Here is a 27,469-nt window from a genome sequence, read left to right on the forward strand (position 1 = left end):
ATGTCATTTTTTTTTGTAATTCTAAGCATAATAGTAAATAACGAACAGCCATCAAGCTGTTTTTCTTAAGCTAGAAAAAATATTTATACACTGCAAATATGCTAAATTAGTATTAATAATAATATTGCTATTAGCCAACCAAGTATAGAATAATTTACCATTAAACAAATGGTTACAATTAAAGTTATGCATTATTTACTATCTAATTATTTTTCTTTGGTTATTTTTACTATTCACCAGTTCTATTACTATTAAGTGACATTTATTAATTTCATTTTATTGTATGTGTTTAAATTATTATTATGTTATATTCATTAAATAACTATCTAGCGTCTGTTAAATAATTACTTTGTATTACATTACGAGGCCAACTCCAGACTAGCGAAAGCCTTTTATTTTGTCTTTCTGTCAAATAAACTGAGCAATGTAATTACTATTATTATTTTACATTTTTTTTAAATAAAGAGATGTGTAAAATTATCGTTTCCATAAATTTAAGCAACATGGTAAATAATGAACAGCCAGCAAATATCTTTTAATGAAGCTAGAAAACCTCCTGAACAAAGTTGTTATTTTTTAAATTAACTAAAGCTTTTTATTTGGTCTTTTTGTCAAATAAATTGAGCAATGTATTTACTATTATTATTTTACATTTTTTGAAAATAAAGAGATATGTAAAATTATTGTTTTTTTAAATCATTTTTTCCATAAATTTAAGCAACATGGTAAATAATGAACAGCCAGCATGTATGTTTTAATGAAATTAGAAAAACTCCTAAACAATGTTATTTTTTAAAAACATTATTATCTGAAAAGATAGGCCTAATATGCCAAATTATTATTAACTAGAAATAGCTTTATTTTGTCTTTCAATTTTGTTTCACTTTCTTTCTTTTATTGAGTAATGCTAGGAGTTAGTTTGTATTTACGTAGGCCAATTCCTATTTCGCTGTCATTTGTAACAATAAGAATGTCTTCTCCGCTACTATATTTAGTAATACACATTCCGCGTGGTCTTAGAAGATCAAAATCACAATTTTTCTCGAGGTTATTAGATATCTCACCATAAAGTTTTTCATTCGCGTCGTACATCACTACACCATGTTTAAAGTCGTCCTTCTCTCTTGGACTATCATCAATAACACTTAGGAATATATTGTCTGCCGAATCAACAACCACACCTCTTACAAGATGTTGAACTGGCACTGATCTAAGAAAGGTACCGGAACCATCAAATATTTGTAAACGACGGTTGCCACTATCTCCAACAATCCATTCATCTTTGCTATTAATGGCTACAAAATAAGGGCGCCTAAACTGTCCATCGCCTCTTCCTTCAGAACCAACTTTACGCTTAAATTCACCGTCAATTCCGAAAATGCAAATGCAGCATTGCTCGTAATCTACAACTACTATTTCGTCATTTCTTGTTAACGCAATGCCAGTTGGTTTCTTCAAGACTTCTTCACCAAAACGATGACGTACTCGACCATCTGTATCGCATACAAACACTTCGGTTTTTCTTCGGTTACCCGCACTTGGCGGATCTTCTGATTTGTCATCCTTATCGATTTTGATTTTGTGGTTATTATCGGTAATGTACAGCAAGCCTTTGTTCGATATCGCTATCCCGAATGCGTGGAAATCTCCAAATTCAGTTTCTTTGATTTCGAACGACCGAAAATGTTCACCAGATCTGTCGATTACGTTAACGCAACCCGTACGTTTGTTTGTGACGAAGATTTCGTCACCAAAAGCTGCGACATCATGTGCATGGTCGTGTTTCGGTTCTCCAAATACGCTACTGGGCTGACGTAACGGTGGAAATTGAATGCTATTTGATGCCACCTTGGCCTAAGTAGAAAAATCAACACCTAAGATAATCAAGTGGCTAGAAAAGTGCAAATTATCATTTAAAATGTATAAGGTGGAAGTAGGCCTACGTTTACCTAAATTCAACACGGCACGCCTTTGGGAAAAAATCAAACGAAACGAATAGAAAGAAATCGTCCATGCATTATTTAAAATAAAGTCATTGTTACTAAGATACCGTACAGTTTTCCAAAAACATAAACCAACCTATGGTGCCAGTAGTAGGCCTACCTTGAAATATAAATACTGTATATCATATGCATAATGCGTGTCTTTATACTTTGCCCTGAACGTCCGCTAACAACTAAAGAGAACACTTGCACTTATTTATTGATTGTATCTCATATTCGAATGCGAAGTCAAAAAGTATAAATAAATTACACCATTGTAGTCTGTTTTTATACGAAGTAATTAATTAAAATCATAGGCTTAAAACCCTTCAAAATATTTCAAAGGCATAAACCGCCTTCCGTATTATTTTAAAATAAATGTATATTATATCGAGTGTATCGACAGACCGACATAGTGAACTATAGAGTCGTTGTGATCGATAATGTGATTCAACACTTTGTACTCGAGGAAACCGAAACATTATATGACATTAAAATAGTTAGGCATATGCGTGCGCATTATGCGTGTTAGTATGACAATATATCGTTCCAGAGAACTAATCATCGCAGATCTTCTTTTCCTGTTTTCCACACAAGGCGAATTTGTTCGCGGGAATCGAAAGCGTCAGTTTATACGTATGTGTATTCAGGTTTTCTTCTTCCAAAACCTCCTCTCTGCTACCTCTTTGAGTTTTTCGCTTCAGCGAAATTGTAGTTCGAATTGTTTCAACTTTTTGCGAAGCAAAACATTGCGCAACCAATCAGAGCTCAGAAATGAGTTATGACGCGTTCATGAGCACTCATGCGAATCGAAAAGCTCAGCAGACACGCGATGAAAATCACAGATCCCCACTCTTCTTGTAGTGGTGCAAAGGGTATAGGCCTATACAATTTTTATCTGCGAAACGTTGGATTCATTTGCCTAGTGGAAAACGGGCTTAAAACTAGTATCTATTATCTTTCTGATAAAATCAATTTTTGAGGACTAAAGTTACTAACCTTTTTTTCGCTCGTTTGTTGTTTTTCAACTTCATCCTTGGGTTGTTCTTCTTGTTTCTATAGTAACAAACATGTTATCATTCATGTTAGAAACATATACATTTAATGTCATGAGGAAACAGTAAGAAATTAGAATAGTAAGGATCTGAACAAAAGAAAAATCATTGATAAACACGGTTAAAAAATTAATAATCATCATTTAATTTTCTATTTTTCAAATAATTATTATAAAAATAAATGTATTGGTCTCATTGGTGAATCCCTAGATGCGTAGGATTAGGGATCATGTTAAGACATTAATATTAATGGGGTTTCTAAGGTAGAACTACCGCCCCCACCCCACCCCGGCTCTGATGAATAAATACTCATTTAAAACCCTTGTTTTTTTAAATACCATTCTTGGTTTGTATTGCCGTTAAGTTATGTAATCCATAATTATACAAATGCATTAATGGAGTCTAATTAAATATATATGGCATAGAATATATATTTAACCTTCCTTCAAATAATGATCTAAATAGTATGAACAAATTCGCCTAGTGGCTTTAAATTAGTTTCCTAGATATCTCGAAAACTAAGTAATCTTAGGTCTTTTTTTTATAGACACTCCTGACATAACATGTAGCTAATTATGCTTTGTATTGGTTAAAAATACTGGATTTATTGCATTATATTGATTAAAAATAGCAAGTGGCATTTAACTGATAAAATTTATTTTTGAGGACTAAAGTTACCAACCATTTTTTTACTATGTAATTGTAGTGTTCCACGTTTGGCTTCGGCGGCTTGTTCTTTCAAGTTTTCCTCTTTCTACAATAAAAAGCATGTTATCATTCGTGTGAGAAACATATACATTTAATGTCATGAGAAAACAGTAAGAAATTAGAATAGCAGGGATCTGTAAAAAAAGAAAAATCATTGATAAACACAAAATAAGAGTCCTAAAAAACCATATTAGCTAAATACTAAATAATGAGTATGAAATATTATAATCAATAGTGCACTGTGAATCCGTATTTAGTGAAAGTCTAACCAATGTTAAGGCATTTAATGGGTTCTTTTTCCTAGAAAAGGGGAGGTCAAATTCGTCAGGCTTGCTTGCTTCAAAATAGACAAAATACAATGTGTATTTACGTAAACCGAAAAATGAAATTAGATCAATTTACCATAGATCCATCTTTAGAAGATTGTTCAACATTTTTAACTGCAGACCGAATGTTCACAATTTGGCCAGCCTTCAGTTTGCAGTTCTTCAACAGCTCATCAGAGGCATTTTTTATCTTAGCAAGAGTAACCAGCTGAAAAACAATCAACCAACATACTATATTCATTTTCGAAAGGAGGATTGTGTAAAAACATTTTAAAAGCACTCAACAAAATGTAATAAATATAGTTTTAAATTAAATGTAAGCAAATGAAAAGGTTAGTCATTATGATTGTTAATTCACCAACCTCTTCGTCTATTAGGACGTCTATAGTTTCTTCCGTGACGCCTTCGTCTATCATATGTTCATACAGGATTTTGTTTTCCATTTTCTATAAGGTTATAGAGCAGCGTTTAATGACTATTTTATCTACTATTTTTGAAAATGTACTTTTGTAATGTAAAATTGACCAGTCTCTGACGTCACCGGATTACACCTACATTATCTACATTGCGCAGAGTGGTGCTCAAGCGGAGACGATCGATCGCTCACAAATTCTGAAATTCTTTAATTACAGCAGGTTAACGATATATGATAGGATAGCTTGTTTGACTTTACCAACAATTTCAAGCTAGACCACGAACTTGATTGTTAGACAATACCTAAAAATTGGCAGGACCTTAATATGACCATGGCCATTTTCAATTTCACCAGAAATAGGCATAATATAATAAGATTTTGTTACTTACCTTTTGTGTTGCTCTGAATATCCGCCAGCACCAACTGAGGCGAAGTTAATTATGCACATTATTGTCATCATTTGCATTGTTAGTATTGACGTACCATAGTTTCTATGTACTAACCAAAGTATATTTCTGAGAAGAGCATTGTATTATTGCAATCTGTAAAGCTTTTGTAAACTAGTGGCAAACGTAAACATTGATAAAACATCAAATGATCACCTGATATTTGCATAACATATCGATGTAAGATAAAACGGAAAGCATATTTACAATGCGTGCAAATGAGTTAATTAATAAATAGGCTTACCTAAAATGTCATTTATGTCCAAATAGCCACGGCAGATGATTAATTTGCGCCGAATACAAAAAGAGCGGAACGTAATGGTCGAATAGAAAAGTGCCGAATGCTAAAAGAGCCGAATAGAACTAATATTTGCTGTCGAAGGCAGCGGTGGCGTTCCATAGTCGATTGTTTTTTTTTAATTCGACTTATTAAGTCGACATTTCGACTTACTATAAAAAAATATGTCGAATTGTCGACATACCGTAGTATATCGAAATTTTGTTATAGTAATAGGATAGTACGTTTACTCATGTGGCATGATTAGGCTTTCGTAGATCACATACGGATAAGATCTGTAATGCCATTCTCGAGTCAGCCGAAACATCGAAAGTTTAAAAGAAAGAACAGACCACATTACAATCTTGGCTTGCTCAGCCAACAGCCAGTACTCGACTATTTAAGAAAGAATCAGAGGAAATCCTTCCAAGAAATTGAATAGAACGTAGCTGATGCTGATTTACAATTATGTTGAATATATTGTCTGCAGAACTGACAACACCTCTTGCGAAATATCGAACTGATCTAAGAAATCGAAATGTACCTGAACCATCAAAGTAAACGATGGTTGTGGCAATCTCACACAATCCAGTCACACCGTGGCTAGTTACTGGAACAATACATTATAAATAAAAGAACTTGTAATTTGTTGAGGACGCATTTTTTATTTATTTTTTAATCTTATATATTAATGATTTAAGAAGCAAATAATTTCATTCTAAGATTTTTGTTCATGCTTTCTTCTATGTTTTTTGTTACTTTAAAACTCAAAATTAAACAAAGACTTATAATTTAGGAAAATACGTCTATTTTGCTTTTGAAAGAAGAAATAATTATCTTAAGTTGCCAACTGTGTTTTGCATTAGGCACATACTTATATATATAAATACATTTCCTGAATGGGGAAAGAATACATGCAATCTCAACCACAGAAATGAGAAAAAAATACAATATTACAAATAAAAGTTGGATATTATTTGTAGTCGACTATTTTAAGTCTACAAGTTACTCTCATGTGACGTGTATAACGATGTAATTTAAATGAATGTCTATCAGTTTGTGTAGAAGATAGTGTATTCGTACCTAGTTCAATCCATTAAATTAAAAATTAATTTTTTGCCACTAACACAAGTCGAACACGTTTTAGTCCTCCATGTTTTTTAAACAATTTACTATTTGATCAATTTATATTTATGCAATTCCTCTCTGTCACCTGTAACAATAAGAATGTCTTCTCCGCTACCATCTTTAGTGATACACATTCCACGTGGTTGGAAAAGGTCACCTCTGAGATGATCAGATACCTCACCATAAAAGTTTCCATTCGAGTCGTACATCATAACAGCATGTTTATAGTTCCTTTTTAACCATGCTCGATCAATAACAACACTGACGAATATATTGTCTGCCGAATCAACAACCACACCTCTTACAAGATGACCAACTGGAACTGGTTTCATAAATCGGACGGTACCAGAATTATCAAATATTTGCAAACGACGGTTGTCGCAATCTGAAACAATCCAGTCACCCTTGCTATTAATGGCTACAAACCATGGATGGTTAAACTGTCCATAGTCTTTTCCTTGAGTACAAAATGTACGTTTAAGTTTACCGTCATTTTCGAACATAAAAAGGCAGCATTGATCGTAATCTACAACTAGTATTTCGTTATTTTTGGTCAATGCAACGCCGTTTGGTTTCTTCAAGACATCTTTGCCAATACGCTGACGTACTTTGCCACGTGTATCGCATACAAACACTTCGTGGTTGTACATATCGGTTATGTACAACAAGCCTGTTTTCGATATAGCTATCCCGAATGGTTCGAAAGCGAACATGTTGGTCTCTTTGATTTCGAACGACCGTAGATGTTTACCAGACCGATTGGTTACTACAACACAATGACCCCCCTTATCTGTGACAAAGAGTTCCTCCTCAAAAGCTGCAACATCATGTGAATGTTCGTATTTTACTTCTCCAAATACGCTACTGGTTTGACGTAACGGTGGAAATATTGTCAACTCTCTTGGCGAGTTCGAGAGGTACGTTCCATTTACAGATGCGTATATCTTGTAAGTACCACTTGAGGTCAGACGGAACGTATACTCCCGACACGTGTCTTCATTACCATATTCTACAATACCACCACCTGGATAAACCACCTTTATAATAAGGCCTACTCCACTTCTGTCTTCTACTGCTTGACCGTTCATGTTCTTCAGTTTAAGCGTAACGGTTGCTCTTGCTTTGTGTTTCTCACATCTTACGTCTTTGATCTTCGATTTGGTGGCGTCAACTGGTGAATCTATGGCTTGTAACAAAGCCAACGTTGTACGATCATTTGGAAGATCATGGACGTCGATCCTGCCATACTCATACCTGCATGTTGGGCAAAGTAGTGATCCTCCAGATGTCTCTTGACATCTTTTTAAACAGTCTTCACAGAATGTATGTTGGCATTCCGGTAGCAGCTTTGGTCTTTCAAATGGTCCCATGTGAATTGGACATTCGGTTAGAGGTTGAAGGCTATGCAGTGCCATCTTGTACCTTTAGTTAAGAAAAAAAACATACGAATCAAATGATTTGTCTTAGAAATTAGGTAGGCCTATACTGGTGATCCAAATGTTGATATACTTAGCTATACGAGATAACCTGTACCCAATATGTTGAAGAGGTGATACTAGGTCAGAGTTTATTGCCTATGCCTATCACGTGAATAAAATAAATGAAAATAATATGGCTCTAAACGGACTGACCATATAGATATGCATCTACGAACCTAAGTGCGAAAACCAATTTTAATCCATACGCTATATGTAGTCCAAAACAGTTTTAATGAAAACACTTTTAACGCACACCTACAATAACAGTCCATCCCGCACGTACAATGGATCGAAAGTATTGACCACCATTTTATTTCTGATTTCTACCATAACACCAAAGCACAGTACAGTAGATGGAACAGACTGCTCTATTTTTAAGTTTAGTAAAAATGAATACGGCTATTTAGTATTTTAAATTTATATGTATAAACATGGTAGTCTACCGGTGGTACATTACCTTTATCCTGAACGTACACATCCGACGAGCTGGCTGCAGGCTAAGGGTAGGCCTAACGATTGACGGTCTTATCTTGATGTTTGATGTAAGAGCAAAGTTCAGAAATAACAACTATCACAATGGGTACGTATTATCTTTTTTGGGTATATTACGTCACTATGTACAAATACATTGTACTGTAATAAAACGAATATTTACAGTAGTAGCCTACGTAAAATCATAAACGCGTATATTGCTTTCTTTAAATTATAAATCAAATATTTCTAAAGAATGATTTGTAATACCACTATGGAAAGATACAGTATTATACAGTAATAATACTTTCGAATACGTATTGCTTTTTCAGAAGATAAACTAAAAAGTTTGTTAGTTCAAGAAAAACAATACAAAGGTTTCGGAAGACTAAGCGTGGTTCCCATTTTGGAAAACAATTTGCCGAAACGCAACGACAGAATTTCTTCCAATAGGTCATTTTTTCTTCCGCCTCTGTATGTTTGCGTCACGTACGTACATACGTGCGTCTATACTCACGTACATACGTACGTCTATAAATACGTATGCCACGTGCGTCCATAACTTTATATTGATGTATTTGTTTTTAAATCACTATTAAATCATTTTATATTTGTGCAACGCATTACTGTCATCTGTAACTATTAAGATGTGTTCTCCACTATCATCCTCAGTAATACACATTCCACGTGGCCTCAAAAGTTCATCTCTTAGAGATATTTCTCCATAAAACTTTCCGTTCGCGTGGTACACCATCACCACGTGTTTATAGTTCATTTTTGTCCATCCACTATCAATAACAGAACTGATATAAATCTTGTCTTCGTGATCAACAACCACACCTCTTACAAGATAGCCAACAGGAATTGATCTAAGAAATCGAAAAGTACCGGAACCATCAAATACTTGTAAACGACGGTTGTTGCAATCTGAAACAATCCAGTCACCGTTCCCAGTGATAGCTACAAACCATGGATGGTTAAACTGTCCATAATCTTTTCCTCGAGAACCAAATTTTCGTTTAAATCTCCCATCATTCTCGAACATGTACAGACAGTAGTCATCATAATCTACAACGAGTATTTCATTATTTTTTGTTAATGAAACGCCATTTGGTTTCTTCAAGATATCTTTACCAAAACGCTGACGTACTCTGCCACGCGTATCACAAACAAACACTTCGTGGTTGTACATATCGGTTATGTACAGCAAACCTGTGATCGATATGGTTATTCCAAATGGGTCAAAATGTCCCATGTTGGATTCTTTAATTTCGAATGACCGGATTTGTTCACCAGATCTATTCATTACTACAATACAACGATTGTATCTGTCTGTGACAAAGATTTCACCATTAAAAGCTGCAATATCATGTGCACCTTTATATTTTGCTTCTCCAAATACGCTACTAGATTGACGTAACGGTGGAAATATTGTCAATTCTTTTGGAGAGTTCGAGAGGTACATTCCATTTACAGATGCGTATATTTTGTAAGTACCACTCATTGATGGAAGAAACTTATACTCATGGCTTGCATTTGTCACCTGACATTGAACTAAATCTCCACTTGGGTTGATTACCTTAACATTTACTCCTCTTCTATCCAAGACTTCTTTACCATCACTATCTCTGAGTTTCAGCACGACGGTTGCCCGGGGCTCTTGTTTTTCATACCTTACGTCTTTAATCTTTGATTGAGCTGCATCTGCGGGCGAATCCATTGAATCTACAGACGAATCAACAGCCTCTAACAACGCCAACCTTGTATAATCATTTGGAAGTTTACTGACGTCAATTGCAGAATACTCGCGCCTGCATGTTGGACAAAGAAGTCCCCCAGAGCTATCTTGACATCGTTTCAAGCAGTCCTCGCAAAATGTATGTTGGCAAGGTAGAACTTTGGGTCTTTCAAATGATTCCATATGTATTGGACATTCTGTAAGAGGTTGAATAATATGGAATGACGCCATCTTGTAGCCTAAGTAGAAAAGGCAACATGTAAAACGGTGGTGGTCGAATGTACGCGGCCGGGATGCAGTTAACTTGCGTTGTGTTTATATTTTAACATCATACGAATATAATAGAGGTATTTGCCTCATCCATGATAATTCAAATAGTTTAGTATTGTCGGAGCAAAATTCAATCAATTTAATTCAATTTTGTTTTTAATATATACAATACAATACAAATGAAATCTTTAATAATCAACTAATAATAATATGAGAAAAAGATTCCCCACTGAATGAATGTTTTGGTTTGATAAAAATATTGTTTCATTTATTATACACAATTTTTAATTGTTTAAAAAAATATATTTCATCAGATATACGATCTTTTAAGAATTATATTTTTTTTTAACAATTAAAATTATTAAATCACTGTTTTGTATAATTATAATTCATGACATCCCACATTAACTTCACACGCCACCCAGCATAGCGCATTCTCTTCCTGTGCGCTGAGAGAACGATGATTGAATTATACGTATATGCCCAGGGAGGTATAAAAATAATTATTATTTTATTTATTTGTATACCTTCATGATATGCCTATCAGTTATAGCCTGCTGTTTTGTATTTTACGATCATTCGGGAAATTACCTCACACGTCTTAATATAATCATTTCCGATTATGAAAATCAGCATTTCAGGCCCAGCATTTGTGTTGTATCCGACCAATAATAATGATCAGTATAGGCTTACTAACCTGAGTGATCGGCAGGCTTCTAGCGCTGGCCTGTAGCTTGCTTCTAGGCTGCTGGCCTGTAGCTTGCTCCTAGCGCTGGTCTGTAGCTTGCTTTAAGTGCTGGCGTGTAGCTTACAATTACGGCTGGTTTCTAACGCATTGGTTCATCTCAAAGTCTTCTATTTATAAAAGATGTCGATGTATAACGAAAGCGAACAGGCACAGTATTACACATCGAAACCAAAATGTTATGCTTCATTTATTTAACAACAAAATAACAATAGGTTTGCACAATAATAGTCACATACAGTAGCAGACGTGTGCATTCTTACTCTGCATACATTAGTGACGTACCAGGTTCAATCATGCATTAAACATCGGAATCATAACAACTCAGGAAACTAAGCCTATCATTAACATTATTCTACGGCAGTTTGTTTATATACTAATTTAGTTAGCGGCTTTTTAGGTTAATACATACTGTGTATTGCAGTGACTTATAAATGTCTACGTTAAACAATCTAAAATAATACAATTTATTACAGTAGAAAAGTTAATGTAGTAAAATCATTTTAACATGATCACAATGTTACAAACAAGTTTGATTGATCGCCGTGTATTTATGCATTTTTTTAATGGAAATAATTTCTCTTGTTGCGCAAATAAAATCTATCTTTATTATGAGTGTCCTCATGGAACAAATAAATCATGAGAAAGATTATTTATCATATTTAAATCATTTTATATCTATGCAATGCATTACTGTCATCTGTAACTATTAGGATTTGTTGTCCACTATCATCTTCAGTAATACACATTCCACGTGGCCTCAAAAGCTCATCTCTTAGAGATATTTCTCCATAAAACTTTCCGTTCGCGTGGTACACCATCACCGCGTGTTTATAACTCATCTTTGACCATCCACTATCAATAACAACACTGACGAATATCTTGTCTTCGTGATCAACAATCACACCTCTTACAAGATAGCCAACAGGAATTGATCTAAGAAATCGAAAAGTACCGGAACCATCAAATACTTGTAAACGACGGTTGTCGCAATCTGACACAATCCAGTCACCCTTGCTAGTGATTGCTACAAACCATGGATGTTTAAACTGTCCATAGTCTTTTCCCTGAAAGCCAAATTTTCGTTTAAATCTCCCATCATTCTCGAACATGTACATGCAGCAGTGATCATAATCTACAACGAGTATTTCGTTATTTTTTGTCATTGCAATACCATTTGGTTTCTTCAAGACGTCTTTACCAAAACGCTGATGTACGGTACCATCTGAATCGCATACAAACACTTCGTGGTTGTTCATATCTGTTATGTACAGCACGCCTGTGTTTGCTATACAGATACCGAATGGGTTGAAAGGTCCCATGTTGGTTTCCTTAATTTCGAACGATCGCAGATGTTCCCCAGACTTATTGATAACCACAATACGTTGCTTTTCTGTAATGAAGATCTCACCATTAAAAGCTGCGATATCATGCGCACCTTTATAGCTTCCTTGTCCAAATCGTAAACTAGGCTGATTTAACGGTGGTAAAATTGCTAAATCTTTTGGCGAGTTCCAAAGTTGTACTTCATTCACCAACGCATGGATCTTAAAAGTACCACTCAATGTCGGACGGAACTCATACTCGTGACTTGTCTCTTTCTTCTGACATTGGACTACACCTCCACCAGGCTTATCTACTCGTATGGTTACTTCTAGGTCTGTAGTTTCTTCCCCGGCAGAACTTTTGCATTGAACACCAAAGAGTGCACGCCCAAGGCGTTTATCATACCGTGCGTCTGTGATCTTTGATTTTGTAGTATCAACGGACGAAACTGACATTTTGGTATAGTCTTTCGGAAGCTGATATATAGCGTACCTAGTTGTGTCTCAATGTATTTGACAACTTTTTCAGAACTTTTCTTTTTTTCTGAACGCGTTTCAGAGCGTTTCAAACCGTCTTTGCTAAACGTCTGTTTCTAATTTCCCATGTGAATTGAACATTGTGTAAGATATTCAATACTTTGGTTGCTTGCAATTTCTTGCTGTTTCAAGCCTAAAAATGTAAAGATATTTTATTTTATATCTCAAATCAACAGTATTTAAGGAACAATGAGTGACCAATAATTCTAAAATATTCAGCCGATTCTGCAGCTGCCACTAGATACAGCTATCAGACAGACTATTGCAAGTCATCTAGAAACCAATCTAAACGGGTATGACAATTATATTACAGAACACAACTTCATTGTTTCGTTCGATAATGAATGAATCAACAGTAGCGGAGCTGTAACTTGGTGTTTAACGTGCTTGCCTTCCAATCCCAGGGTTCAGAGTTTAATCCTTACCTAGTGCATGCCAGGGTTGTAACTCTCACAATCTTTCAACTCCACTCTCTAAGCTTCAAATGAGATTTGGTTTATGCACGATCAATTATAAAATAGTTTATCCATCTTGTAATTGGCGAGATTGTGCTCGCCGTTGGATGCGTATGAAATTAAAAAACACATTTCTAAAATTCCACTAACGTAGATTCTAACTCATCTAATGATTAACGACAAACGACCCGGTTTAATCGAAATAGAAAATTGGGATTGTAGATGTTTAGCTTTATTTTCCAACTAATTGAATGAATCGGAAATTTTATATAACTAAAACGTTTAATTGGTAATAAAAGCAATTGAATACCAACCTTTGGATAGAAGAAACTAAACCTATTCTGTAAATTTAGCTTGAAATTCACATAATAAAATAAAATGCACAGCTCTTATGTTATCTTCTGGTGTAAGAGCAAGGTCCACAGTTGAACTAATACTCAGCTTATAAGGTGGAAGATTATCTGATACGGATATAGGCCTTTAAATAGTACCAGCGGATGCTTTAAATTCAACTATGGAAATGTACTGTCTAATAAACAAATGATCAAAAACTACACCTCTTACAAGATACAACAGGAAATTAGAAATCGAAATGTACCGGAACCATCAAATACGTACGTGTAAACAACGGTTGTCGCAATCTGAAACAATCCAGTCACAAAACGTTATTAGAATCAAAGATGCATTTATAATCGTATAAACGTTAGAAACAAAATAAAACATAAAATAAACCGATTCACTGACTGTTTTTATTTGCATTTATAACAATTGAATACACGAATACAATAAACGATGCAGGCCTATTGACATATGGGATAAATTGAAAATACAGTGCCTTACTATGATGAGACAATGACCGTAAAATGTGCAAGAAATGGTGGATGTTACATTGCCTTATTTTAACAAGGTCATATAAAATGCGTGCTCAATTTAGTGTTTACCGACCAACCGACCGACCGACCAACCCACCGACATAGTGAGCTTTAAATTCATCCATTTATCTATACACCTATACATTTTAGTAATAATGCCTACAAGATAATCGTAATACAATTGTTATCGTTAAAAACCGTACAATATTCTTATAATTATGAATTTTATAACATATAGGCCTAAAAGTAACATTTTCATAATATTTAAACTTCAAAAGCTCAAGAGCATATACAAATGCTAAAAACACGAAACTATTTTTGTTGTTTTTTTACACAGCGGACTAAAATAGACAAAATAACAGATAGAAAGGCTATAGCCTATACTTATAATAATTCAACAATATAGGCGCTAATTAGGCCTAATGCTGCAGGTCTTTTAGAGAAATGTTGCAGTATTTTCAAGAGATTATGCACCTACGGGAGGCTTCCCTTTCATGTATGTGGAATTCTCCCTTCGAATCAACATAACCTGTAACTTCTTTTTGCTGATCTGTTTCTCCAGATGAAATATGAAATGAAGAATTACCCTGACCATAAAGAGATAGTTTTACGTTCTTGTAACTGGTTACTTTGTCAGCCTCCAACTTGGTCATGAACGCTTGTAGTAGTCTTCGTAGTCCAGCCTGTTCCGTTGTTTGTTCAGCGCCCTCATTTCCACAAAGTTTGAGTATGATGTTTGCAAGTGTACGTTTGTTTATCTCATCGACGCAAAACTGAAAGATTAAAACAAAATTTGATTTATTCAACAATCATCAACATTGTTATATCATAGAACAAAAGATTACCGATATTATTTATGCAATAGCTTATGTTTTCTTTCAAATCATATTTGTTTCTGTTTTCTTTCTCTGAATTATTGTTTTTTTATGTAAATGTTTTGAAATGAAATAAATAAATCTGGAAAAAAAAGAAAGGTTTAAAGCAACATTAATAAATTATTTTAATGACTGTGAAAATGATTGCTAACATCAGCCGTAGGTATAATAATCTCGGGTTGAAATAAATTGAAACCGTTTTAAAACCACAGATTTTAAATCCAGTTAATTCATTTCAATGAACAATAGAAATTATCTTTCATTTGCTTAATAATCACATAAAATACATCGGGTGTCTATGATTAATTGCAACAAGTAATCATACTTTTTCGAACAGTCCTAATGTTGTAATGTAAACAAGTTTAAACGTACAAATCAGGTTCGATTGATTATTCTTATTTCTAGTACATTTTGTTCACCATGGGTGAAAAAATGGAGAAAACACTGAACAATACCTTTAATTATTACAAATTGAATATATTATGAATAATATTTATTAAAGACCTACCATGACTTCTTCGCGGTGTTTATCATTCTGGTGAACCATTACAGTATACTTGACATTCTTGCTGTTAAATGTAACTTGTTCTCCATTCAAGCCACAAAATATTAGCTTTAAGTTAGAAAACCCCTTTTCTCGAAACGAACTTGTGAAATATTTCCAATGAGATAGAAGCTTTGTCCAATATTGAACGTCTGGTTCAGAAGAACTGACACGTGCATCAACAGAAGTGAAGTCTTCAAAAACACGAGACATCCTTCCGTGACTTTCATCGTCTGCAAGACACGAACAATCTTGAAAGTCTACGATCAACTATAAAATACAATGTATTTTAAAAAAAAAGTAGTAAATATCTCGTAGTAAAATGACTTAGTTATGCAAGTTTGTACGTCATCATGAGTAAAAGTGTATTACTTTTATATAAAATAAAAAAAGAGCATTACATTGGTATTTACTCTCCCTTTGTTTATCGTCACTTTCATCGTGTATTCGCCAACAGTCGCTTCACAGAATGCTGTTTCCGATTTAATAGTACCGCGCGTCTCTCCTGTTTTTGTTTGAAGAAACTCGGCACACTTGCTGGCAAACTGACGTCGTGCATCGGTTGTTTTGTTTTTAAATAAATTGTTTAAAGCTGATTCAAGTTTGTTCTTACTAAACTCACTCATATCAATTTCCTGCAAAAATTAGACCTGTATTAGAAATTGGCGTCAATTGCAGGTGAAAGCATAAATGAATGTTGTTAGGAATGCTGTAGTAGTAGATTGGCTTTCAGTTCCATAGCCGTTCCATGGAACGTCTGTACATTTAAAGCCCCATTCCCAACGTTTTTTATATCTATTTTAAGGTTACAAACTACATTTCATGTAAAAATAAATACTACATGGCCCTATTGAGATAACTTTTTTCGTCTTTAAATGGTTAAAAATGTGAAAAATAAGGAGATTCTCATAATTATAACGGCCCGCTATAAATCTTTTGGTAACATGTATTGGGCGCGGATTGATATTTTTGTTTTTCTTCTGTAATTCACCCACTTTTCGATCGATCGTGACGCCATAAACAATTAGAAGATTCCTAATCCTAACTTTTCAGCGAAAATACTGGAAAATACTCCCCCAATTGTTATCAACAGAGTCTGGCAAAACAGAAAGATAATCAATGCAGCAACTATACAACGTCAGGCTAGGCCTATAGCTAGCGTACGATGTTCGTACGTTACCGATGTTTACCAGCTTGGCCTACAAAACTAAGCCTAGCTAGGTTAGGCCTAAAGACAGCCAGCGAGAGGACAATCACCACGAGCTACTTAGATAGTGTATTGTTTCTCTATGGCCTGGTTTAATGTTTTTAAAGTAATATATATGCATTACTTTTACAAAACGTCACAAATTGTAGGGAATGGGACTTCAAATTTATAAATCCAAATATCATTTGACGTCGTATCCCCAATTAACAATTTAAGGATATCATAGATGAATATTATAATGTAAAAAATAAAATAATCTTCCGCTACAACATTAGAGCCAGTAGGCTAATATTACTACAATTAAAAATAGAATACCTATCCGTGTGAATATAAATAAAATAAATCTTACCGTTTCCTTAATTGATTCTGTCTTTCCAATCAGCAAAACAAACCACTCACAAAATTGTGAAAAAATTACTCCCATCAACATAGATTGCCTGACCACAATTAAGAACAGACTCTCAGCGAAGACTGGTGTGTACTAACAACATTTTTTTAGTTTCTATAGAGATATCCATTGACGTCACTTCTTACAAAATATCCAATGGAAATTCCAATTTTATAGTTTTTGTTTGATGATGTATATTGTTATCGTTACCAAGTGAACATATAATAGTGAATATATAATAATGAATGTCCATTTGTATTGCGCCATTCCAACAATCATTAATTCATGACGCTCTCGACTTAGATGTTACACGCCTATATTCTTCTCTCCTAAATTGATTGAATGTTTTGAGTTCGGAAATTGAGATTGTCTACGTTTGAAACCGTATGGTTGGTTGATGTTCTGAATTTAATGTAACGTAACTCAACATGACAGAGGTAAACTTAATATCAGAATTTTTTTATCTAACATTGTCAAGCCAAATTATAGGCCTAGTGGCTGAAAAGGCGCCATTAAATTTAATTTCTTTCAACTGAGTGTCTTGATTTGTTTTTTAGCAGGTAACATTAACTAAACAAATTCAGTCGTCCATTAGCTGTAAAGTTATTTACTTTTAGATCCTCTTCATTCCATCCCACCAAAATTCGTTAGAAATATTTTAACAACACTCGTTACAGTAGAATTAAATATTATAATTATAAAGAATATTAGTAGTATAAGTACTTATTGTTTTCTTACTTTGTACCGTAATAAAATATTTGAAATTTGTCTCATAGGCCTAATTATGGAGCGGTTCCACTTTTTGTGATTTACGTTTAATTATTAGATAGAATTAATAGCATAACATTGTTGTTTCACCCAGCATCGGTATACCAATTAATATTAAAACTTTAAATTACCGGTACAGCCAATTAAATTATTACAGGCCTTACTTCTTTCTATATTTAAATCAATTAATTTAAAATTCAACAGTCAGTATAATAATAATAACAGTGGCTTTCGAAAAATATCATTAAATTAATTTAATTAAATTAAATATTATATTAATATCATTAATATATTATTTGATGTTAATAATACAATTAAATAATTAAAAAACATATTGTATAAAGCCTATTTATTGACTTATATCCAAAGCCTTCGATATAATTAACCATACCATTTTAATAAATAAACGTAACGCTTATAGAATAAAAGGCACTCATTTGAATGGGGTTTGTAGCCCATTTTGAAGGCAAAAAAACCAGTTTATAATTCTAGGCTCATCAACGAGAGATATTACTTGCGGCGTCCCTCGAGGCAATATCAAAATTAACTACTGGTCATTTTCAATCGATTTTGGTGTCATTTTCTGTAGAATACATTTATATTTGTAGTAAATGTTTGAAACATTTTAACATGAAATGAACTGGAGATACAATTTATGACCTTTGACATTTATACGATTTTTAATTATGTGAACATACTGTATATATAAATGCATCGATTTTTTTTAACAGAATAAATGACATGTCCAGAAATTATTATTCTGAATTTGTTTCTCTTGATCTGATTTAAATAATAACAATAACAATTTGGTAAAATATGATAGATGACTGAGAAACATTCCGACAATCTCAGTTCTTACAATCCGCATTACATCCACATTGGACCTAATGATGTACAATCTCCCACTTTTGCAGCTCTCCACATGCTTTCGACACTTCTGGAAGATCAGATCAGTGGGAAACAAATCCACTGCCATCAACTTTCCTTTCGATAATTAGTTATTGACAATTAAAACGAATTTAGGTTCAACGATTTGCCCCAAATAGGGGTGTTTTTCGATCGTGGTATACACTGTCTAATGGATGCCCATCTTGAAAAATACCCACAGACAATAATACGAGAATGCTTCGCATTTTCCTATATCCTCCTACGATAATTGTTTTTATTGGCTGAAAACCGGTTGAACAGCTCGAGTACAGCATCATAATGTTGAAGACAGGCCGATTTTCTTTAAAAAATACTATTTTGATAGATTTAATATACGTTTATACAAATGTATTGATTTGCGATGAATGGAACATTCCAATCTTTGTTCCACAAGTGTCTATTCCCTCAGGCGTCGTAAAGGCAAGTACAGTATACTCATAACAGAAATTCGATCCATTTTTTTTTCAATTTGTGCTGCAAGAGGTTGGATATAGATTTTTTTAAACGGATAATGAGCTAGCGTTTTCCATCGCCGTATATTTATGTACAAATCTTTATTATTGAAGTTAAATCACCCACATCATCACCCTTCCCTCACTGGCATGAGTAGCGTTGTAAAGCCAGTAGAGGATAGGCCTACAGTGCATCACATGCCCTAAACGTAGAACAACTTTGGTGGGTAGGGTAGGAACCAATTTAAGTATGAATTAGCTTTAAGAAACAATTGAAAACCATTAGTCCTACTAATTAGTTGAGTTAGATAATTTAATATGTATTGACGATTAAATCGAATTTATGATTTGCTCCGAATAGAGGTGGTTTTCACAAATTGTTTTACATTATATAAACATATACACGTCGTAGTGATGTATCGTTACACGTACTGTACTTTTCAATCGACTAGGACGGTGATAGTTTCAACAAAGTATTACATCGCAATGTTTTACTGTGTTTACTGGTGTATTATTTGTAAAACATGAAAACAATTAATATTTCGTTACTAAATGGATAAAGAATATATTTAAAAATTGTTCCTCTTTGCACCCATCCTCTTCCCCATCCCTCAACCCTAATGTTACATATAAAACACAAATTAAGTTTGTTATTGGTCTCATTTTGTGACAAGTTTCTCTTTCGGAAGTAATTCCCAGGGTGCTAATTTTAGTTGAGTACATAAATCACAGTGTCTATTTATTCGTTCCTGTAAACGACATGTATTATTATTATTATTTGAAATCGCAGTTTTTTAACGCTGAAATTATTACGTATTCGAGAACCATCTGTGGGCACGACCTAGATGGTACGCGAGCGAAGCGAGCGTACACAGCAAAATTTGAAATTCTAAGCAAGAAAAAAAAATCTTGTTTTAAGAAAAAATTCTTAAAATAAGTATTTTTTTTCTTGTCAAGATTTAAAATTACTTAAAACAAGAAATAATTTTCTAGAAAAGACACATTTTCTTAAATTAAGTTTTGCAATATTCTTGAAAATGCTTATTACAAGAAATATTTTACTTAAAATAAGAAGTCAATATCATTCTCTTCTTATTAAGAATAGTTTTGCTTAAAACAAGATTTGAAAATACTTAATTTGAAAAGTATTTTACTTAAAATAAGAAATCTATATTTTATTTATCCCTATCAAGAATAATTTTTCTTAAATCAAGATTGATGAATTATAAAAATTACTTAAAACAATCAATATTTTTCTAGGTAAGACAAAGTTTCTTAAATTAGGTTTCGCAATAGTCTTGAAAATACTTGTTTTGAGAAATATTTTACTTAAAATAAGAAGTCAATTTCACACTACCCTTATCAAGATTATTTTTACTTGAATCAAGATTCGCAATATTCTTGAAAATGCTTATTACAAGAAATATTTTACTTAAAATAAGAAGTCAATATCATTCTCTTCTTATTAAGAATAGTTTTGCTTAAAACAAGATTTGAAAATACTTAATTTGAAAAGTATTTTACTTAAAATAAGAAATCAATATTATATTTATTCCTATCAAGAATAATTTTTCTTAAATCAAGATTGATGAATTCTAAAAATTACTTAAAACAATAAATATTTTTCTAGGTAAGACAAAGTTTCTTAAATTAGGTTTCGCAATATTCTTAAAAATACTTATTTTGAGAAATGTTTTACTTAAAATAAGAAGTCAATATCATAATATCTTATCAAGACTATTTTTGCTTAAATTGAGATTCGCAATATTTTTAAAAATACTTATTTTGAGAAATGTTTTACTTAAAATAAGAAATCAATATCATAATATCTTATCAAGACTATTTTTGCTTAAATTGAGATTCGCAATATTTTTAAAAATACTTATTTTGAGAAATGTTTTACTTAAAATAAGAAGTCAATATCATACTATCTTATCAAGACTATTTTTACTTGAATCAAGATTCGCAATATTCTTAAAAATACTTATTTCGAGAAATGTTTTACTTAAAATAAGAAGTCAATATCATACTATCTTATCAAGACTATTTTTGCTTAAATTGAGATTCGCAATATTTTAAAAAATACTTATTTTGAAAAATGTTTTACTTAAAATAAGAAGTCAATATCATACTATCCTATCAAGACTATTTTTGCTTGAATTCAGATTCGCAATATTCTGATTTTGAGAAATGTTTTACTTAAAATAAGAAGTCAATATCATACTATCTTATCAAGACTATTTTTACTTGAATCAAGATTCGCAATATTCTTTAAAATACTTATTTTGAGAAATGTTTTACTTAAAATAAGAAGTCAATATCATACTATCTTATCAAGACTATTTTTGCTTAAATTGAGATTCGCAATATTTTTAAAAATACTTATTTTGAGAAATGGTTTACTTAAGATAAGAAGTCAATATCATACTATATCCTATCAAGACTATTTTTGCTTGAATTGAAGTCAATTCTATTTTAATATTCTTAAAAATACTTATTTTGAGAAATGTTTTACTTAAAATAGATTGTCAATATCCTTATATTCACACAACGGTAGAGCAGTTAGCACTTCAGTTTCAACTGATGAAAGAATCTGGGTAATCAAACTGTTTGTGCTTTGAATAATCGATTGCACTGCAACCTAGAGAAAATAATATTGATTTAATATTTTTTATATTCAAGTTTTAATATGTTTAAAAACTAAGTTGTACTTTAGTTGGGGAGCTATGCAGCCTAACAAAAAAATGTTATTTGTAACAATGAAATTGGTCACAAAAAAATGCAACATAAACTTAGAGTGTATAATGCCTAGGCCTAGTACCCAAGTCCTATAGTTACTATAGCTAATAGTCCTGTATAATAACAGTACCAGCAAGGCATAGGAAATAGACGTATTTCTCTAATAAAAAATAGTTTAAAATGCATAATTGTTGTAATTTTAAAGCAAAATGGCTTACCTGTGGAATCTTGTTTCTCTCCTTTAATTTTAGTAGAAAGAAATCAGCATTTTTTATACTATTATCTGCTTGTTCATCCTCTAGTTAGTAGGCCTTCTTGCTGAGCATCAACAAGATAATTAATATTAAACAATCATTAACAGTATAACAATACTAGAATTATCACTACTACTATCGTCAGTTGATAAATCATCCCCGTTATAATAGTTTTTTTCTTCATTAACTTCGTCAGTCTCCTAGTCTAGGCCTAGTTCTACTTCATCCTCAATTGGCATCCTCGTTTTCTCCAGGCATACTTATATACTGATATTTCCATCGTCAACTGCAGGAGGTTGCCGATTGTTATACTCGTCCTTAAAATGGCGTCTTATGACATGCTTGTAAAACGAATTGTAAATTCCAAAGCTTGCCGGGCAGCGAACCACCAATTCCACATGTTACTCGAAAATTCGGAGTATTTCCATGAATTGAATTATAATGCCTTAGCAAATAGGGTAGCAAATACTGTACCTACTTCAGTTTACTGGCACCAACTTATCGCTTTTTTCTGACTGCAACAAACATGTGTCATTATTATTGTCTGTCGTATTACTGTTGGTCCAGACGTTTTATAGATTTGCTTTAACCACCATGGAGGTTTATACCTCCATGCTTTAACGTTGAGCAGTATAATGACCTTATACATTCTGGGTAAAAGGCCAGCGATAAATTTTTGGTTATAGTTGAAAAACAACACTGTGTGTGGTCGATGACCTAGCTCCCGGCGGGATCATGGCCAACGGTTTTTTAAAGTAATCATTCAAAAATCTAGAGTTTGTAAGTAAAAGACACCTTTCATCGCAATTTATATATTAAATGCTTCAATAGGCCTAGTAAGATTAGTCTAATATAATGTCGAAGGAAGACGCTTTGTTGAAGATCCGAGAAATAGATGAAGAAGTGGCCAACATTTTAACAGGTTCGTAGGCCTAATAATTATATTTTAATCTGCCAGCAGTCTAGGGCTAGGCTCCTTCCTAGTTAGTAATACTGTAGGCCTGGAACTAGTAGGTCTAGGCTAGCCTACTATGCCTTTTCTGACGGACAGGTGTATAGGTTTAGCTTAGCATTTTAGTTCAGACATTGACAGAGGGGACAAATATTAACACCAGTCCTCCATCTGGTAAGTACAGTGTATGTTTTTGTACTTTTATCTATTCATAAATAGTTTTATAATGGACCAATGGTAGTGAGGAAAATACGTGTAAATATTGTGTACGTATTTTTAACAGCTTGGTTCGACTCAAGCTAGTGTCATGCACTCCTCCCTTTGACAACTAAAATTAAATAAATGACTTATGAATATTAATTTTTGACATATTAATGCTCTCCTGGCCAGCCCACCCTTTCTCCTTCCTTTTACATTGACCACCTACAAAACTGTAGGCTACATTATTAAAAATTTGAGCTACAGTATATCAAGTTTATGTCCATACATTATTCCACTCATTTAAATAAATTTATATAATATAATGTTTTCAATTTGTTATTTTTGGTTAGGTTCAAAGATAACCCATATGTTGTCAAATCTGTCAAACATATTTGTTGGGAAAAACTCATCAAAAAAAGTCTGCCGACCTTGAAGGTATTTTTAGTGTTTTTTTAAATTTAAAATACAAGTAACATTATGTACATTAAAAAAAAATATCTTAAAGTGTTTTTTTTAAATCAAATTTATCTTAGCTTAAAATTCGAGGTATATACTATGTTTACAATAATTTATTAAAATCAAACAATTAAACAAAATTTACATTTAATTGTATGATTGTTATTATAAACATTGATACGGAATAAAAACATCAATCAGGATTGAACACCGTTTTGCGTATTGTCTTCCTAAATAGTAATATTAAAAATAAATTTAGACCCTAATAATTTAACTAAAAATAATAGATACAGCCAGGCCTGTCTTTGGGATCGGTATAAACAGGGCAAAGTTTGTGATTAAAAAGTTCAAATGCATATTCCACCCACCCTTATGTCTTATAATGTAAAATTATTCTTACCACCGTTCTAATATTGCGTCATGTTTTTGTGTTTACCGCCCCAGATATAGGACTCTAAAACCACACCGTACCCAATTAGTTGATGATGTTACACATATTTAAAATACAGTAATAACTAAAACTATATTAATCTCTTTTCATTTTTAGGAACATGAATAAAGATCCAGAATCCTGGTCTTCACGCCGATCAGGTAATATGCCGGTATTGCTTTTGGACACAGAAATGGCCTACATTAAAGTTTAGCAAACAATTCTAACTACAAAGAAAGCAAAATTAGATGAGGCTCTAGTTACTCTCCTCTCCACTTTTTACCTTCTGGATTTCGATTATCCAAAATGAAAAGAAGTACTGTAGGCCTTACTATCCTTTAACAGTTAGTGATTTGTGATGAAAACACACCTGTACACTTGACAAAGGCTGTTGAATCATCATTAGTATACATTAATAAATTTAAAGACACCTAATAGTTTAAAGCCCAGGTGCGGGAGAAGAATTTTACGAAATTTGTATTTTACCATTTTAATGTTTTTAAGTTTTCTTTTGATGGCATTTTATTATTAATAAAAACAAGTTTGTTTTAAAGAAGTTGTATATATTATTGTACCTAATGTCATGTAAATTGTAGTTCTTAATGAAAATAACAGTATTGTTAATATTATGTTTTATAACATTCTTGAATTTATTTGTTTAAGTAAAATATTACTTAAAATGAGTATTCATTTATCGTTCTTAAAATAAATTTTTAATGATTTATATTTTATAGAATTCTTGTTTCAAGCAATTTTTTTCCCAATATAAGTAAGAATTTACGAATTTTAATTTGATAGAATTCTTGTTTCAAGCAATACTTTTCTTAAAATAAGTAAACATTTACTGGTTTTTATTTGATAGACTTCTTGTTTACTTATTTTAAAAAAAGTTTTGCTTGAAACAAGAATTCTACAAATAAAAATCGGAATAATATTACTTATTTTAAGAAATATATTGCTTGAAACAAGAAAACTAAAAATATAAATCGGAATATTCTTACTTATTTTAAGAAAAATATTGCTTAAAACAAGAATTCTAAAAAATACAAACCGGAATATTCTTACTTATTTTAAGAAAAATATTGCTTGAAACAAGAATTCTACAAATAAAAATCGGAATATTCTTACTTATTTTAAGAAATATATTGCTTGAAACAAGAATTCAAAAAATACAAATCGGAATATTCTTACTTATTTTAAGAAAAATATTGCTTGAAACAAGAATTCAAAAAATACAAATCGGAATATTCTTACTTATTTTAAGAAAAATATTGCTTGAAACAAGAATTCAAAAAATACAAATCGGAATATTCTTACTTATTTTAAGAAATATATTGCTTGAAACAAGAATATTAAAATTAAAAATCGGAATATTCTTACTTATTTTAAGAAAAATATTGCTTAAAACAAGAATTCTAAAAAATACAAATCGGAATATTCTTACTTATTTTAAGAAAAATATTGCTTGAAACAAGAATTCTACAAATAAAAATCGGAATATTCTTACTTATTTTAAGAAATATTTTGCTTGAAACAAGAATTCAAAAAATACAAATCGGAATATTCTTACTTATTTTAAGAAAAAAATTGCTTGAAACAAGAATTCAAAAAATACAAATCGGAATATTCTTACTTATTTTAAGAAAAATATTGCTTGAAACAAGAATTAAAAAAATACAAATCGGAATATTCTTACTTATTTTAAGAAAAATATTGCTTGAAACAAGAATTCAAAAAATAAAAATCGGAATATTCTTACTTATTTTAAGAAATATCTTGCTTGAAACAAGAATTCAAAAAAATACAAATCGGAATATTCTTACTTATTTTAAGAAATATATTGCTTGAAACAAGAATTCTATAAAATACAAATCGGAATATTCTTACTTATTTTAAGAAATATCTTGCTTGAAACAAGAATTCAAAAAAATACAAATCGGAATATTCTTACTTATTTTAAGAAATATATTGCTTGAAACAAGAATTCTATAAAATACAAATCGGAATATTCTTACTTATTTTAAGAAATATATTGCTTGAAACAAGAATTCAAAAAAATACAAATCGGAATATTCTTACTTATTTTAAGAAAAATATTGCTTGAAACAAGAATTCTATTTTAAAAAATCGATAAATTGTTACTTATTTTAAGGCAGATACTGCTTAAAACAAGAATGAAAAAAGCAATTAAATTCTTGGTAAGAATATTGTTCTTAAAGTATTATTTCTTGGTAAGAATAATTTTCTTGATAAGAATTTGTGTGATTCTTGTTAAGAATTTTACGATTCTTGGTAAGCCAAAAAGTATTGAAATACGGACAAGTCAAAATTTACTTGTTTCAAGAAATATTTTGCTTGAAACAAGTTTTTTTTTTCTTAAAACAAGAATCAGAATTTTGCTGTGTATATAATTAATATTGAGCAAACAAAACAATATTGATAAAATGGCAAGACTATTTTAAGTGGGTTGCCCAGAATCGTAGCAAGGATCTGAACGAATTCGATCAAACTCGGCCCTAAACCGTCTCGGCCAAAGTCAAGTCGGCCCCTAGTCAAGACGGTCCCAAGTCAAGTCGGCCCCACGTCCACTCGGCCTCAAGTCAACTCGGCCTCACGTCAACTCGGCCTCACGTCAACTCGGCTAAGGATAACATAGCGTTCAATGCGAAATACTTCCGGTAAGGGAACAAATTCTAGCAATTATAATCAATACAATTTACTTATTATTATCAATTAATAATTTTAAAAAGTAAGACAAAAAATGTGAGGCTGATGCTATAAACATATTGAGCAAAACGTTGAATTATTTTGAAATAAATGCTAAATAAGTCAGTAAAACCACAATTTTCTAAATTTATTTTCATTTATCCACTATAAACTGTATAAGAGTGTTGCTTAAACACCACTTCAGAAAAAATGTGATCAAAATTTGCAGAAAGAATGATTTAAAAACTGTTATTTCAAAGTTCGGAACGTTCGTAATTACTACGGAAATTCGACCCAATATTACGTACGTAGGAAAATGAGATAAATGGGGTACTACGGTTA

At 32.2% G+C, this 27,469-nt stretch overlaps 4 protein-coding genes and 1 long non-coding RNA gene across 7 annotated transcripts; 1 reads left to right on the forward strand and 4 right to left on the reverse strand.

Annotated features, from left to right (window-relative positions):
• Nucleotides 1-20: 20 nt before the first annotated feature.
• On the reverse strand, nucleotides 21-5,648 carry LOC140056679 (uncharacterized). The gene is made up of 6 exons (XM_072102132.1): nucleotides 4,876-5,648; nucleotides 4,434-4,517; nucleotides 4,148-4,279; nucleotides 3,720-3,791; nucleotides 2,982-3,038; nucleotides 21-1,854 (listed from the first exon to the last, which is right to left on the reverse strand). Exons 2-6 carry the CDS (start codon nucleotides 4,512-4,514, stop codon nucleotides 895-897), a joined length of 1,302 nt encoding a protein of 433 aa, XP_071958233.1. The 5' UTR covers nucleotides 4,515-4,517; nucleotides 4,876-5,648; the 3' UTR covers nucleotides 21-894.
• A 550-nt stretch (nucleotides 5,649-6,198) lies between these two features.
• On the reverse strand, nucleotides 6,199-7,754 carry LOC140057087 (uncharacterized). Its single transcript, XM_072102624.1, has one exon. The coding sequence runs from the start codon at nucleotides 7,750-7,752 to the stop codon at nucleotides 6,382-6,384; it is 1,371 nt and encodes a 456-aa protein (XP_071958725.1). The 5' UTR covers nucleotides 7,753-7,754; the 3' UTR covers nucleotides 6,199-6,381.
• Nucleotides 7,755-8,316: 562 nt separating this feature from the next.
• On the reverse strand, nucleotides 8,317-11,040 carry LOC140056538 (uncharacterized). 2 transcript variants are annotated; one of them, XM_072101940.1, is made up of 2 exons: nucleotides 10,992-11,040; nucleotides 8,317-10,221 (listed from the first exon to the last, which is right to left on the reverse strand). In XM_072101940.1, exon 2 carries the CDS (start codon nucleotides 10,205-10,207, stop codon nucleotides 8,882-8,884), a length of 1,326 nt encoding a protein of 441 aa, XP_071958041.1. In that variant the 5' UTR covers nucleotides 10,208-10,221; nucleotides 10,992-11,040; the 3' UTR covers nucleotides 8,317-8,881. The 2 variants fall into 2 exon arrangements, with proteins under 2 accessions (XP_071958041.1, XP_071958040.1); XM_072101939.1 differs by lacking the exon at nucleotides 10,992-11,040 and having other exon boundaries at nucleotides 8,317-10,288.
• A 3,079-nt stretch (nucleotides 11,041-14,119) lies between these two features.
• On the reverse strand, nucleotides 14,120-17,285 carry LOC140057238 (uncharacterized). Its single transcript, XM_072102808.1, has 4 exons — nucleotides 17,204-17,285; nucleotides 16,049-16,282; nucleotides 15,612-15,917; nucleotides 14,120-15,001 (listed from the first exon to the last, which is right to left on the reverse strand). The coding sequence occupies exons 1-4, from the start codon at nucleotides 17,282-17,284 to the stop codon at nucleotides 14,687-14,689; spliced, it is 936 nt and encodes a 311-aa protein (XP_071958909.1). The 5' UTR covers nucleotide 17,285; the 3' UTR covers nucleotides 14,120-14,686.
• A 5,843-nt stretch (nucleotides 17,286-23,128) lies between these two features.
• LOC140056429 (uncharacterized) lies at nucleotides 23,129-24,728 on the forward strand. 2 transcript variants are annotated; one of them, XR_011846756.1, is made up of 3 exons: nucleotides 23,129-23,304; nucleotides 23,886-23,970; nucleotides 24,539-24,728. It is a non-coding gene; the product is annotated as an uncharacterized lncRNA (long non-coding RNA). The 2 variants fall into 2 exon arrangements; XR_011846757.1 differs by lacking the exon at nucleotides 23,129-23,304 and adding an exon at nucleotides 23,490-23,508.
• Nucleotides 24,729-27,469: the final 2,741 nt, after the last annotated feature.

The sequence above is a fragment of the Antedon mediterranea genome, chromosome 8 (genome assembly GCF_964355755.1).
Source record: "Antedon mediterranea chromosome 8, ecAntMedi1.1, whole genome shotgun sequence".
Taxonomy (NCBI): Eukaryota; Metazoa; Echinodermata; class Crinoidea; order Comatulida; family Antedonidae; genus Antedon; species Antedon mediterranea.

Bases quoted from the DNA above. Each gene is read 5' to 3' on its own strand.
- LOC140056538 (XM_072101939.1), bottom strand. From the start codon at position 10,255: ATGGCGTCATTCCATATTATTCAACCTCTTACAGAATGTCCAATACAT.
- LOC140057087 (XM_072102624.1), bottom strand. From the start codon at position 7,752: ATGGCACTGCATAGCCTTCAACCTCTAACCGAATGTCCAATTCACATG.
- LOC140056679 (XM_072102132.1), bottom strand. From the start codon at position 4,514: ATGGAAAACAAAATCCTGTATGAACATATGATAGACGAAGGCGTCACG. The intron at 4,280-4,433 runs GTTGGTGAATTA...ATTGTTTTTCAG, and splicing joins ACGTCCTAATAGACGAAGAG to CTGGTTACTCTTGCTAAGAT. The intron at 3,792-4,147 runs GTAAATTGATCT...TTTTTATTGTAG, and splicing joins CTTCTAAAGATGGATCTATG to AAAGAGGAAAACTTGAAAGA.
- LOC140057238 (XM_072102808.1), bottom strand. From the start codon at position 17,284: ATGTTGATGGGAGTAATTTTTTCACAATTTTGTGAGTGGTTTGTTTTG. The intron at 15,918-16,048 runs GTAATGCTCTTT...TGTATTTTATAG, and splicing joins AAGGGAGAGTAAATACCAAT to TTGATCGTAGACTTTCAAGA. The intron at 15,002-15,611 runs GTAGGTCTTTAA...TTAATCTTTCAG, and splicing joins AACACCGCGAAGAAGTCATG to TTTTGCGTCGATGAGATAAA.